At 39.2% G+C, this 13,679-nt stretch overlaps 1 protein-coding gene across 1 annotated transcript in view; it reads right to left on the reverse strand.

The window, feature by feature from the left end:
• Window positions 1-346: 346 nt before the first annotated feature.
• LOC131511993 (ceruloplasmin-like) overlaps window positions 347-13,679 on the reverse strand; it is a 29,717-nt gene continuing 16,384 nt past the window's right edge. The window contains exons 14-19 of the mRNA XM_058730182.1: window positions 12,456-12,584; window positions 10,498-10,604; window positions 9,361-9,562; window positions 6,695-6,834; window positions 1,208-1,370; window positions 347-506 (exon numbers count right to left, since the gene is read on the reverse strand). Coding sequence (XP_058586165.1) covers window positions 1,212-1,370; window positions 6,695-6,834; window positions 9,361-9,562; window positions 10,498-10,604; window positions 12,456-12,584 — 737 coding nt within the window. The 3' untranslated portion in view covers window positions 347-506; window positions 1,208-1,211. The remainder of the gene's footprint in view (window positions 507-1,207; window positions 1,371-6,694; window positions 6,835-9,360; window positions 9,563-10,497; window positions 10,605-12,455; window positions 12,585-13,679) is intronic.

A 13,679-nucleotide genomic window follows, 5' to 3' on the forward strand; every position in this document is an offset into this window, starting at 1 on the left:
CATTATGCTAAGTGAAATTAGTCAGTCAAAGAAAGACAAGTATCATATGACTTCATTCATATGAGGACTTTAAGATACAAACAGATGAACATAAGGGAAGGGAAGCAAAAATAATATAAAAACAGGGAGGGGGACAAAACAGAAGAGACTCATAAATATGGAGAACAAACAGAGGGTTACTGGAGGGGTTGTGGGAGGGGGGATGGGCTAAATGGGTAAGGGGCATTAAGTAATCTACTCCTGAAATCATTGTTGCACTATATGCTAACTAACTTAGATGTAAATTAAAAAAAATAAATTAAATAAAAATTTTAAAAAAAGAAAGAAAGAGGAAGCAGCTCACATACAAAGTTGGCCAAAAAAATTTATTTCCAGCCAGTTTCCCTAGTAGATTGCCATGAAAGTCTTCAATCAGGCCCCTCTAGATTCCTTCATCCCTGGTGTTTCTTCTTCAGCCACTGTAGGTCTGCTCATGGACTTATCTTCATATCAGAAGGATACTTATGCTGTGGAAAAGAATGTTTCATAATGTTCTAAGAAGTAACTGCATTGAAATATTACAATCATTCTATCAAGAGACCAATGGGTAATGGCCTAAGTAACCAAGGAGCTGATGAAAAATCAGAAACAAAGATAATATTTTCATCCTTAAGTTGCTAGTAAAATGTGTTGGAGAAAGGGGAAGATGGGAATGAGAAAAAATAAAGTATTACTGGAATATGAAATAAAACATAATCATTATTTAGATTTTTCAGGAGCTGTCGAAAGCCTTCACACTTACAACAAAGTATAGGCTATATATGTATATATAGCCTAATATCAATAACTTTCTTATTCGAAAAATGTATCTTACTGTTGTTAAATGCAATTTTAAGTGATATTGATTATTAGCAAAGTTACATATCTTTATAAGCTCAATAGTCACTTGTGTTTAATTTTCTATACATTGTGTGTGTTCAAATCCTTATGTGTATATTGCATGAATCTGGAAATAGTATATTTAACTCCAGAGTATCTTTAATCAGATCAGAAACAGTTATCTAAATTTGAGAAGAGGATAAAACCAGAATTTCTTGGTCATCTCAAAACAGTAACCTTTGAATGAATGAGTAGCATTTCACATCATGTAAATGTTCAATGGATAAGATATCCTTATATAAACATAGAATTTATTTAAATATGATCGCTTCAAATTAAGTTGGCTTACCTTTTCATCTGATTACAGTGTAAGTGCTTTCCATTCCAGCCTCAATGTGAACACTAACATGGCAATGAAATAACCAAGTGCCAACATCTCTTGGATACATTTTTACAGTCTGATATACTCCAGGAGGAAGGTCATAAACATCAGAGCGATACAGTCCCGCATCCTCAATAAGGAGACAAAACACCATTAAATAACTTATAAAAGAGATTAGTCACTTACACATTTGATCAATTCTAATGTACTTTGTTAGATGACAATTGGAAAGCATTAGGTGACATTGCATGTCTCCTCTGAGTTCAATTGAGGGTTTAGAGGAAAAGCAAGTCTGAGAACATTTCAGGGACAGGCCACAGAGAAATATCTCAGTCTGAAGGGACCTCGTGTCATTATCAGTGTCAGATACCTTGTCAGCATTTCCTGCAGAGGAATGCTTTAGATTTCAAACAACATCTGGTCTTACAAATACCAAAAGTTTTCACAGAAATATTTCTAACTAAGGACATTAGTGACATGATGATCATTCCTTGAGGTGTAGCTAATCAGGAAACCTCAGGGCTACAGGAAGGAGAGAAGCTCATCTGCTTTCTGGGGCCAGGGGCTGAAGACTAAGGGCCTTAGGGGCTCTTTTTTCTCCTAAGCAGAGAACCGGATGTTTAGGAGACCACCTCCTCTGTGAGCTACTTTGATTTTGAAAGATAAAGCCCTGGGGCCTGGCCTGGCTGGATTAGGATGGATTTGGAAGAGCCTAGGAAGGAGATGAAGTGTTCTCTACAATGCAATGAGAGGTATTTGAAGGATGGGGGCATGTTGAAGAATGCAGTTCAAGATGGAGTCTGGAATAATTTGAGGAGAGAACAGATGTCACGCAAGTCTGGAGAGGAAGAGTGTGGGGAAAGAAGTCCTGAGGGTGAGAGAAAGAGCTGCAGGGCCAGTATTTCTCGATGATGCATAGTAGAGGGATGACCGAAGACAGGGGTGTCTGATGTCACATGGTAAATGTTTTATTGTGGAGTATTGGGGAAAAAAAGAATTCATCTACCTCTAAACTTTCGCTAAGAGCCTATGACCCATAATGGCCTAGTTTTTGTGGTTGTTAAGGGGAGTCAGAGGAAATGGAGATGTGTCCCACTCTGGAGCTGCACAGAGATAAGAAAATACCAGCCACAGGAGGGAGGCGAGAGGCAAGGGAGATGAATGGAAGCAGGGAGTGAGAGTGGGAGGTGACTAGAAACTTAGGCTCTCAAAAGTCCCTGGAGATATTGGAGAATAGAGAGGAAGGAGGCAAAGCTGTTTCCCCCTGGCTGCAAAGTGGGGGCCTGAGTCATTGTTATTTAAGAAGATTAATTTGGCATGGTGACAATATGGGTCACATGGATACATTTCTAAGATGTTAGAAAATGCAGAGAATGATATGAACCAATTTTAACTAAGAATGGACAATGTCCTAGGCACCAGTAAGTGTGCACTATGTACCTGGAGCCCTGGCACCAAGGGAGACCATATTCTTAGGAAACAGGTGACTGACTGGCTGTTCCAAGACCAAGTGAGTAACCCCAGAGGGCTGCTTTGCTATACCCAGGAGTTCCAGGGAGTAAAGCTCAGAGGCTGCATTAATGCTGGAATAACTAAATTCCACCTCCAGGGAGGAGAAGGCTACATGTGATCATCTGTGATAGGTTTAGGGTGAATGGCTAGAGCTGACAGCAGCTGGTACTAAGCTTTGTGGTATTATTACTCTTTTAATAGGATTAGGTAATTGGATTAGTCTCTTTTTTTTTTAACTCAAGTATAATTAATGTAGGGTGTTATATTAGTTTGAGGTGTACAATACAGTGATTCAACAATTCTCTACATTTCTCAGTGCTCATCATGTAGTCTCAATCTCCTTGATTTCGCTTATCCTCCCAACTATTTCCCCTCTGGCAAACACCAGTTGTTCTCTGTGTTTAAGAGTCTCATTTTTTGTTTCTTTTTTTTTCTTTGTTCATTTTGTTTCTTCAATTTAATAGAATTGTTGTGAAAAGAGCAGTTTTGTGAAGCGTATGGATAAGGGACTCTAGGGGCACCTGGGTAGCTCAGTCGTTAAGCATCGGCTCTTGATTTCAAAGCTCAGGTCACGAGCTCACAGTTGTTGGATCAAGCATGGGGCTGGGCTCTGTGCTGACAGCACAGCTTGGGATTCTCTGTCGCGCCCACCCCCCCACTTTGCTCCTCTCCTGTGCACATGCCCTTTCTCAAAATAAATAATAAATAAACTTAAAAGAGGGAGGGACTCTGGAGTGAGAGATGGGGATTCAAGTGAAAGGGCGGGCCTACGCTGGCCAACTCCATCTTGTTCTGTGTCCTTCACCTTGACCACACCTCCTCCCCTTGAGTAACCCCGCCCTCACCTGCCTAACAGGACTCGGACCCTTCCCCAGCCAATTGGCTGAGACCACAGCCATTACCTCACCAACTGCCCCTAGGCCCCAATAAAACCTTTGTCCTTTTGAAACTCGCTCTCTCCCTGGTATCTCACCGCTGCCTCGGTGCAGGTAGGGGATTGAGCTCGAGCTAGCTCGAATAAAGGCTCTTTTGCTTTTACATCGGACTCGGCTCCCTAGTGGTCTTTGGGGATCACGAATTCTGGGCATAACACAAGTCCCCCTTCTACCACTTATTGTTTATAGGAAAGTTCTTTACCTTGCTAATCCTTCATTTCATTCCCTTATAAAATGGTGACAAAATAGTCCCTATCTCTGAAGGTTGGATGAGCAATCCATGCAAAGAACTAAGCATAGTATTTGGCACATAAGAAGCACTTAATAAAGGTTAGCTTTAATTATCATTAGAGGAATGTTACCATAAATTGCACTTAATTTGATGCGTTATGGTACGATCATTTGTGTAGAGCTAGCCCCTGAAAGCTAACTCTTTGATTTCCTCTTATCCACACAACACTCGGCATGGTTCTAGAAATGTCAGAGGCATTTGCTGAACTGAACTGATCTGAACTGAACATCAAATGTACTGTAAAAAAAAACTATAGCCAAAGCTTAAGTCTCTCTCTTTTGTTCTAATTTTTAAAGTGTCTAATATAAACAGTTATGAATAACAACCCTAATACCTAGGCTTTTCCTTCAAAAATATGGGGAATGTAGATGGAAGTACAGGAAGGTCATGATTGTTGAGCCTGGGTGGTGGGTAAAGGAATTCATTATATTATTCTGTCTACATTGTCATATAAAATCCCCCAGAATAAAAAAAAAAATAGCTTTAAAGCCAAAACAAATAGGTTCGAGAGGAATACATTTGTTCATTAAAGGACAGAAAAGAAAGCAGCACACCAATAAAGCTTTGTGCAAATCAAGTCAAGCGCATTCGTTCAATTAGTCTAACAGGCCCTGAGCAATAAAGAAACCACAAACATAATACACATCTGGAATCCAGGAAAGCTTTATCTGAAACTTTTATCGATGCCAAAAAATGGACTGTGTTATGCCAAATGGCTAGACTAAATGTTTCTGGTGTCAAATGCATAATTAGCCCTCAATTGTGCATTAATATTTATCTAAGAGATAAGGATGAAGAGCTAAAGAAAATTCTCCCTAAGCAAATACATGACACTGACTTGGACACTGCAAAGGGGAAGGGTAAAACTCAAAATGTAATAAATTAGAGAAATGGCCAGGCAAAAGTGGTCAGTAAAGAAATAATTGTAAAGAGGATGACTTGTGAGGTGGGAGAAAGCAATTCTGACAGAGATATAAAGAGACTAAGACTACACAAAGTAGAAAAAGATGGAGATAATTATAAAAAAACAAGTTACCATAAAGTCAATTATCACCTAATTCCACATTTTTATTTTCTTAACAAATGCGGAAGGAATGATAGACGTAGTTACCATTTGTAACTCCCACTGTAAAATTCGATTCCAGCAAGAATCATCAATGAATCCTTCTTAAAGCTACAAGGTGAAATACAGTTGGAGAATAAAATATGTAAAAAAATTCACTTCACAGATTACTTATTAATTACAAGAGGAAGGTGATACTCTTATTTTTTAATGTTTATTTTTGAGACAGAAAGAGAGAAAGACAGAGTGTGAGTGGGGGAGGGGAAGAGAGAGAGGGAGACAGAGAACCCGAAGCAGACTCCAGGCTCCGAGCTGTCAGCACAGAGCCTGAGGCAGGGCTCAAACCCATGAACTGTGAGATCATGACCTGAGCTGAGTTCAGATGCTTAACCAACGGAGATACCCATGCCCCAAGATAATACTTTTAAAATGGAGAGAAAGGGTAGGCATCACCATAATAAAGTTATCAAAAAGGCCTCATCAGTGTCAGCACCTATTGACATCATGCACCTCCTGATGTGATGCCCGGGAAGCACATAATATCACATACGCAGTGTCCATGTCAAGAATGTTTAACATGGATCCAATTATGAGGAAACCCTCAGACCAAGGTAGAATATGGGACATTTTATAAAACTGGCCTGGACCCTCCAAAAATGAAATGGCATGAAGGATTGAGAAAAAAAAATAAAGGTCTCTTCTTTTAGGAAAGATAAGACAATGACAACCAAATGCTATGTATAAATAATTAGATCCTGGTTTAAAAACAAAAAGTTATAAAGGCCATATTGGGGACTATTGGGGATATTTGAATGGACCATATGTTAGCTTATATTACTGAATTAATGTTAACATTGAAGGCGTGATAGTGTTATTGTGGTGGGGCAGAGATTCTCCTTAGCATTAGGATGCATATGGCTTTAGTATTTAGGGGTGAAGAGTCGTGATCTTTGCAATTTACCTTAGTGAAGGAATGATAGATGTAGAAAGTTACCATTTGTAACTCCCACTGTAAAATTTGATTCCAGCAAGAATCATCAATGAATCCTTCTTAAAGATACAAAGTGAAATATAGTTGGAGAATAAAATATGTAAAAAAAAAAAATCACTTCACACATTACTTATTAATTACAAGAGGAAGGTGATACTTTTATTTTTTAATGTTTATTTTTGAGAGAGGAAGAAAGACAGAGTGTGAGTGGGGGAGGGGAAGAGAGAGAGGGAAACAGAATCTGAAGCAAGCTCTGAAGTTTGGTTCAGAAAACTAAGAGAGAGAGAGAGAAAATGTGATAAGATGTGTATGAGTGTTCAAAGTGTTTTTCTTTTATGTTACTGAGGGTTTGAAAAAAAAGTTGGGATATAAAGGGTGAAACTAAAGGTGATTATAGAAGTCTTATTTATCTAACAAGTGACACCAGATTAGAGTAATAAAGGCACGTCATGCATTCACAAGCATTTATTGAGTGTTCGTAGGGCACAAAGAGCTGAATGTATAATTATTTACATGCACCTGATATAGTATAGATTGTAGATATTGAATTTCAGTTCTGGCTTAGTCATTTCCTTTCTAGTCCTGTTATCCTGCCATGCTGCCCCAATGACTACTTTACCAGACACCACAATAATTAAACGAAGCTGTCCAGGATTCTTACCGTGTATTCAAAGCTGTGGCCATGAAAGTGAACCGTGTGCAGGTCAAATTCACTCCCCATGCCAATCAGATACCAGTTCACTTCATCCCCAACATGGAACGTCAGACCTTGGTTGTTTCCATACATTCTTCCATTAATTGCTGTGGAGGGACACAATTTATTATATTCAACAAAGGTTTTAAATAATGTAGGCTTCTTTTAAAAACACCTCATAGAAGTATCACGGATGTTTTCAGAGGCCATGAGGATTTTAAAGTCAGCCTAAGGAAGCTGTTAAATGTGACCAAGCCATCCATTCATGGATAACTCTAACTCTAGAGTTTTCCTTGCCTGAAGAAATGAGGCATTGACTTTGCCTTAACATAATTAGGTTGAACTAGAATATTTCACAACTAAGAATACTTGAATTGATGGATACTTAAAGATGTCTACATATTTAAAGTATATTTAAGATGATCACAAGATGCTTTGAAATTGAGTGTGTTCCTCTTTAACTGCTCCAAGTCAGACTTTTGTGATCTGTCACTGGTATGACTAGAATGTCCATTGACTGAGGTCCAGGCCTTTCATCTTTCCCTCTGTCTAATCCTCTATAGGTGTGGTTTCCAAAGAGTAAAAGGAAGAAAATATTAATTTAGTTATATGTGTTTTATAAATATATCCTCTTTTTTTACCCTTCTATTTTGTGTTCATCATTTGAAATGCCAAAAATGCATTAATACAAAGGTACAAATACATAATTTATAACCATATATCTATGGAGGTTGGGTTCTAATCCTTTTAGCTGATGGAGGGATATTCTAGAAACAACTAGGAGACTCTGCTTTAGACAGTGCTTCTCAGACTTTAATGTGTATGTGGCCTGGCCTATCTTGTTGAAATTCAGATTATGATTTACTAGGTCTGTTTAGCTTGAAATTCTGCATTTCTAACAAGCTCCCAAGTGATGCTGATGCTGCTATTCCATGGACTATACCTGGAACACACACTCCTAGCTGACTGCCAGAGCTGTCCCTGTGGTACACAACTATTTCTGTTGTTCCCTCACTCAGTGCCCTTGCTGCCTTTAGCACAGTGGTTCTTAAGAGGATTTTGTCCTGCAGGGAACATTTGGCAATGCCTGGGGACATTTTGTGTTGCACAACTTGTGGGAAGGTGTTACTGGCTTCCCAGGGGCAAAGGGTATGGATGCTGCTAAACATCTCACGATACACAGGAGAGCACCCCCAATAGTTATCAGACCGAAAATATGAATAGTGGCAAGCTTGAGAAACCCCAGTTTAGATGGAGTCTAAATTCTTAACAGGCTATTCAAGGTCTTGCACAATCCTGTTGGCTTTCTCTTTTCTTTCTTTCTTAGTTCCTATTCTTCCACCTACATGGAATGTCATTCCCCTGCCTTTCTACTCAACAGACTCCAGTGCATCTTTAAATACTCAACTAGAAAGTCCCCTCCCTTTCATGAAGCCTTTCTTCCAAATTGGAATTTAAAACACAGCACCGTGTTTATATTTCTTTCAGTATCCCCCCAAGGTCAGCCTTGCGTTGTAACAATGCACAAGTCTGCTGCCCCTGTGCTGTGAACAACTTGAGAGAAGATGGCTCATCTTATGGGCCTTTGTGTCTCCTTAGCACTCAGTAGGGAATTCCAAGCCCTCTATGAGGCTTATTAAGCGATTATGGGTAGCAAGGATGCAGTCCTTGAGTTAATTTTAAATTTTCTATATATGTTTGGGGTCGGGGGGATGAAGAAATTGAAAAAGATCACATTTGGGTTTGCCTTACTTGAAGATCCCTTATCTAGTCGTACCCCCTAGTTTCCTCAGGTGGAAGGACTGGGACCAGAAGTCTGAGTATGACTGTGATTGACATTGTGTATGTGCTTTTTATTTGAATAATTGTCTCATTACTATGATTCTAGGTGGGAGGGAAGACATAAACTGGACATGCCTAATCATAACCAAACTATAGAAGAATTTTGGTTGATGAGCGTGGGGTGTTTGAAAGTTCTGCCTGGTGGGAAAATCAGGTGGGGCCATGTGCTCTCTAGTGTGCCTCAAGCCCCACCTCTACCTGTGTTCATCCCAGTAAAATACTTAGAAATGTGGGTAGTAAAGCCCTTCAGAAATTATAACTGGTATTCTTGGTTTTACATCACCCGCCCACATGGCTCCAGAGGCACTGGAATTTACCATGCTGTTAAGTCTGCAGCCCTTAGGCCAGATCCAGCCCACTCACTGCCTGTTTTTCTATGGCCCATGAGTAATAGGTTTAAAGTTCTAAATGGTTGAAAACAAAAACAAAAAAGAATATTTCCTGACATGGGAAAATTATATGAAATACAAATTTCAGTGTCCATAAATGAAGTTTTGTTGGCTCATAGCCACATCCATTTATTGACATCCTGTCTGCGGGTAACTCTGTGCTCCATGGCAGAGTAGAAAATAGCTTATGGTAGAGACTGTACAGTTTCCAAGCTTAAATTCTTTACTATCTGGCCGTTTCTGAAAAATAGTTTGCCAACCCCTGGTCCACATGATCTGCACAACAGCTCTACGTGACTATCTTCTCTGAGGTGCTGAGTTTGACAAATGTGAACCTTCATTTGTTCCTTTGTGGAAAACAACCTATGGACCACAGATGATGAGTCAGTGAGTGGACATTACCGTGCATTTGGTTGCTGAGGTAAAAAGTTTCATCATTCCTGTCTACTTTGTTTGGTTCTGAAGAATAGGTATTGATGTTTTCTTCAAAGTACCAGGATCTGTTCTCGTCAAAAATCATGAAGTGGAGAACACGGTGAACTAAGGTGGCATTGGCGTTTTTGCGACATACTATCAAAGGACCTACCAGTCCACTGTTAAGATCCTGAAGAGGGAAAGCAAGATTATTAACTGTGCCCAGAACTAAAAATTTCCCCCAACCAGTGAAACGAGTAGAATCAAAGGTTAGTTCTAGTGAGGTCAGATGCTGAGTTTTTAGTTGTTAGGATTCTAAGCCTGAGAGTAAAGAGTAAAATGTTTGACATGTTAAATCCTTGATTAAGGAAAAATTATCATCCCACTCATTCGAGTTGAAGTCTAAAGAGAATAGCTAACTCCTAAAAGGGATTTCAGACACATTCCTCAGTGGATTTAGCTCTATTTTTGAAATTTTAATTAAAAAAAAAACAAAACCCAGAGCTTTGATTTTAATTAGAATTTCTTGGCATTGGAGTTGGTTGGCAGTATAAAGGTCTTGGATCCTTTCTCCTGTGATGCCTCTGCCCCCACAGCCGCTTTCAGCTGGGAGCCTTGGTTTGTTTATACTCATTTCGGTTTTGGGTTGAATGTCTGCGTAGATTCTTGTGCAAGGCAGAGAGAGGGCCAAAATAACCAAAAGTTTGGAGAGGAAACTTTTGTTGTTGTTGTTAAATGCAAATAAACTGAACTCCAGAGTTGATGGTTTTAAATATATATATATGTGTGTCTATTTCTCATTAAATCAGAGAATTTTAAATTCCATACTTTGTCTTCTGTAATCCAAATCCTAGCCAATGAAACAAAGAGGAGGATATTATTATATTTTCAGCTCACAGTGGCATTTCGGAAAGTATCACAAATCTAAGTAATCATAATGCAATGATTTTGCTCGTGAAAAATGCAAACCTATGTAGAATAAAAGCTGAGCAGCATTTAGGTTACTTAAAAAGAAAGATTACAAAGAACTAATATTTTTTTTTAACACAAATAAATTCCTTCTTTCTTCCATTATAATTTCTAAGAGGAGATAGGAGGAAAAGCACGACCTGATTTAAAGTTTACCTTAACCACATCCACAGTTGAATAGTAAAACCAAGGTATGCACTCAAAGTCTTCTGAGGCAGGACCAGCTCTTTCAGGAATCTGCCAAATGTATGTTTGGATCTCTCCTAAAACAGACAAATACGGTGTATATAAACAGAATCTTTTAAAGCATATGTTTTTATGGGAACCCAGATAATGAGCAAACCCTAAAGCTATACAAATATTAGGCAGTGTAGTCCTAGTTTTCTACTCCTGGATCTACTGTTCTTTTTGGTCTTAGCCAATGTGTTTACACTTTCTGAGCTTCTGTTTTCTCATGCACATAAAATGGGAATTTAGGGATTAGACAAGATGGTGCAAAATGAAGCCATTGGTGTTGCATTACTTGGGCCACAGGGTGAAGTTGATGTAACCATCACTGCTAGCCATTACGTTCTCAGGGTTACTGAAGCAAAACCTTATAGTGATTTTGTCATTGAAAAACGGCAGTCATTAAATATCTAACTCATTCATTTTGCAAATATTTACTACAGTGAAGATAACTTGGGGTTTGAAATGTGACGGACTTGTTTTGAATTCCAGCTCTGACCCTTCCAATTTATAGATCAAATGTGGCTCTTCCCTGCTCCCAAAGCATTTGCATTAGCCCTACTGACGCTGAATTCTATATTCTTGCCTATTTTCAGCAAAGTTCTTTTGGACCTCTCTTCCCACCCCTGCCCCTTGTTGAATGATCTTGCATCTGCCACTTCCAGAGGCTTAAATTAATTTTCCCAAGCACGTCCACTCCTATCCCTAGCCTCCCTGCTTCCAAATTGTTAACAATCAATCTACTTAGTACCAACCCTCCCCTTCCAAAGCACCACACAGTGCCTGGGTACAGCAGGTACTCATAAGTGTTTGTGGAAAGTAGGTAATGTGATCCTTCTCTGACTAATGAGAAGAGTGCTGACTTGCGAACTCCCTTAATAGGAGATTCATGTTGACACCACTATGGGATCATCTCTTTTTTAAAATCAAAAGGGAATATTCCACCCGCCATCAAAATCTGTCTTTCATCCCTCTGTCCCACATGTCTTCCCTTTCTGAATTTGGCTCTTTAGGTGATACCTTCAATTCCCAGAATTACTTGTTCTGGTGGGCAAATATGGTAGATGCTCCAGATGCCCCACTCAGATCCCCTTTAAGAATGAAGGAACGTTTGCTCCATAGGCTGTCTACCCCCTTCAGGATAGCCTTGGGGGAAGAGAGCCACCTCACCCAACCTTGCATGCAATGACAGATGCAGGGGCAGAAAGGCCCAGTTTTCTCACCCTACCTCAGGACAGCTGAATGCCACCCTATCTTCAGAACTTCTAGGTTGGCTGTGATTTCTGTTGAGGCTGCATCTCTGCCTAACTTCTCCCCCTACCCAATTCTGTTTCCTTCTCTTTCTCTCCATTGCCTTTGATCCCAAGAGCACTATCTGCACACAAATTTTCATTTCAGAGTCTGCTCCTTGGGCATTTATATTAAAAAGCATTTGTTTTTGTATGAGGCATATGGAATGGCATGCTGTATAGTGATGATGCCTTAGAAACGTTAGCACATGAGGTTCATTACTTCCTCTTAGTGGTTCAATTCTCTCCCTTGCCCCCTCCTTCACACACTACATCTTATATTCAACTCCTACTTTAGCACTTGAATTGGAGAGGTAGAGCATAGAATGAGAATACCTGGCAGCTAGACTGGTGGAGAGCTGGGAAGGAAGGTGGTTCTAGGACAGAATTGTGTAAACTGGGGAGTTTTGCCCATGGCACCCATCCTGGAAGCCAACTCAAGACTTGTGAAAGGAACTTGCTCCTAAACTCCTTTAGAATCTTGTTACTAGTTCACTGGTCTCTCTCATCTAGAACTACACCAGTATTTAAGAACGAACATTAGCATATAGTCCTGCATAAAAGCTTTGAAACTGTTCTTTCTCCCAAAGCAGTTACCTGGCTGTGTTGGAACAACAGTGGAATAGTTTGTTTTCACTCCATGAGCATGAATTGAATATGGTCTTGAGGCTTCATTTTTAAAGATAATTCGGAGTTTTTGACCAGGAGTGAGAAATATTATAGGACCTAGGGAATATAAAAAGGAAAATGTTATAATGTTACAATAAATTGTTATTTATTTTAAATTATGAGTCATCTGTCCCCTTAAGTATTTATACAGTGACTTATTTTTATCCTTTTTCCTTAACACGCAGCCAAATAAAACACACTTTCAACAAACGGATCATTGCTGATTTATGAAACATGTTTTTGCCTGGAAAATTTAAGTCTCTAGAAAACTTATTTTGGTGAGCATCAGTTAATGCCTACAAAAACACACAATTTAGAAGTGAAATCTTTTATATTCTTTCTTGACCAACCTTATCATTGAAACCTTTTATTCTTTCCCCCTTTAGTGGAGAATTAGGAGGAGCTGGAAGGCCTTTTTATTGACCAAGGGTGATTTTTTTTTCTCACAGACTGAAGATCCCTTCATTGTACTCTCTCTCCCTTCCATCCAGGTCAAGAACTGGACGTAAAAAATTTCTTTTAAGTCTTCTTTCTATTTAGAGCAGATTATATCAGTGACTAAAAATTCTGGTTTTGAGATGAACTAAGCAGTAAGAATTCTCTTCAAACTTGTACTATAATTACTGAAATCAGAGCCCTGAAGATACCTGGTGGACACTAGATGGTACCTAGGGACATCCTTTCTTTGTCCCCATGGCCATCCTACTTTCTCAAACACTATGCTTGTTTTCTCTTTTCCATAAAGTTTTTTCCTTTTTTGTATAAATAATAGTGGAATCTAGAGGGTCACATTATGTTATTTATCTTGATGCACTCAGCCAGAATCCTAGTGAAAACTAACAACCTGCTATTACTAAAGATAGGAGCCCACCCAATAGCAGTAGGAACTGGATAGCATAGACCTCTTTCTTGGGGTCACAAAGAGGGAAGTTCATGAGGCCAATGAGGAGCCAAGAACAGTAATAGTTTCTATAACTGCATGTAAATCCATCTTCTCAGGGTCCCACACCAGAAAATAGCCTCCAATAGACAGTCACACAGATATCAAGACCCAAATAAAATTTGGGCATATGGAAATGCCATGTGACTTTTGGAAATACTGTGCAACATATGGAAATGTCTTTGGACATATGAAAACATCATGTGACCTCT

The sequence above is a fragment of the Neofelis nebulosa genome, chromosome 5, assembly GCF_028018385.1.
Source record: "Neofelis nebulosa isolate mNeoNeb1 chromosome 5, mNeoNeb1.pri, whole genome shotgun sequence".
Classification (NCBI taxonomy): domain Eukaryota; kingdom Metazoa; phylum Chordata; class Mammalia; order Carnivora; family Felidae; genus Neofelis; species Neofelis nebulosa.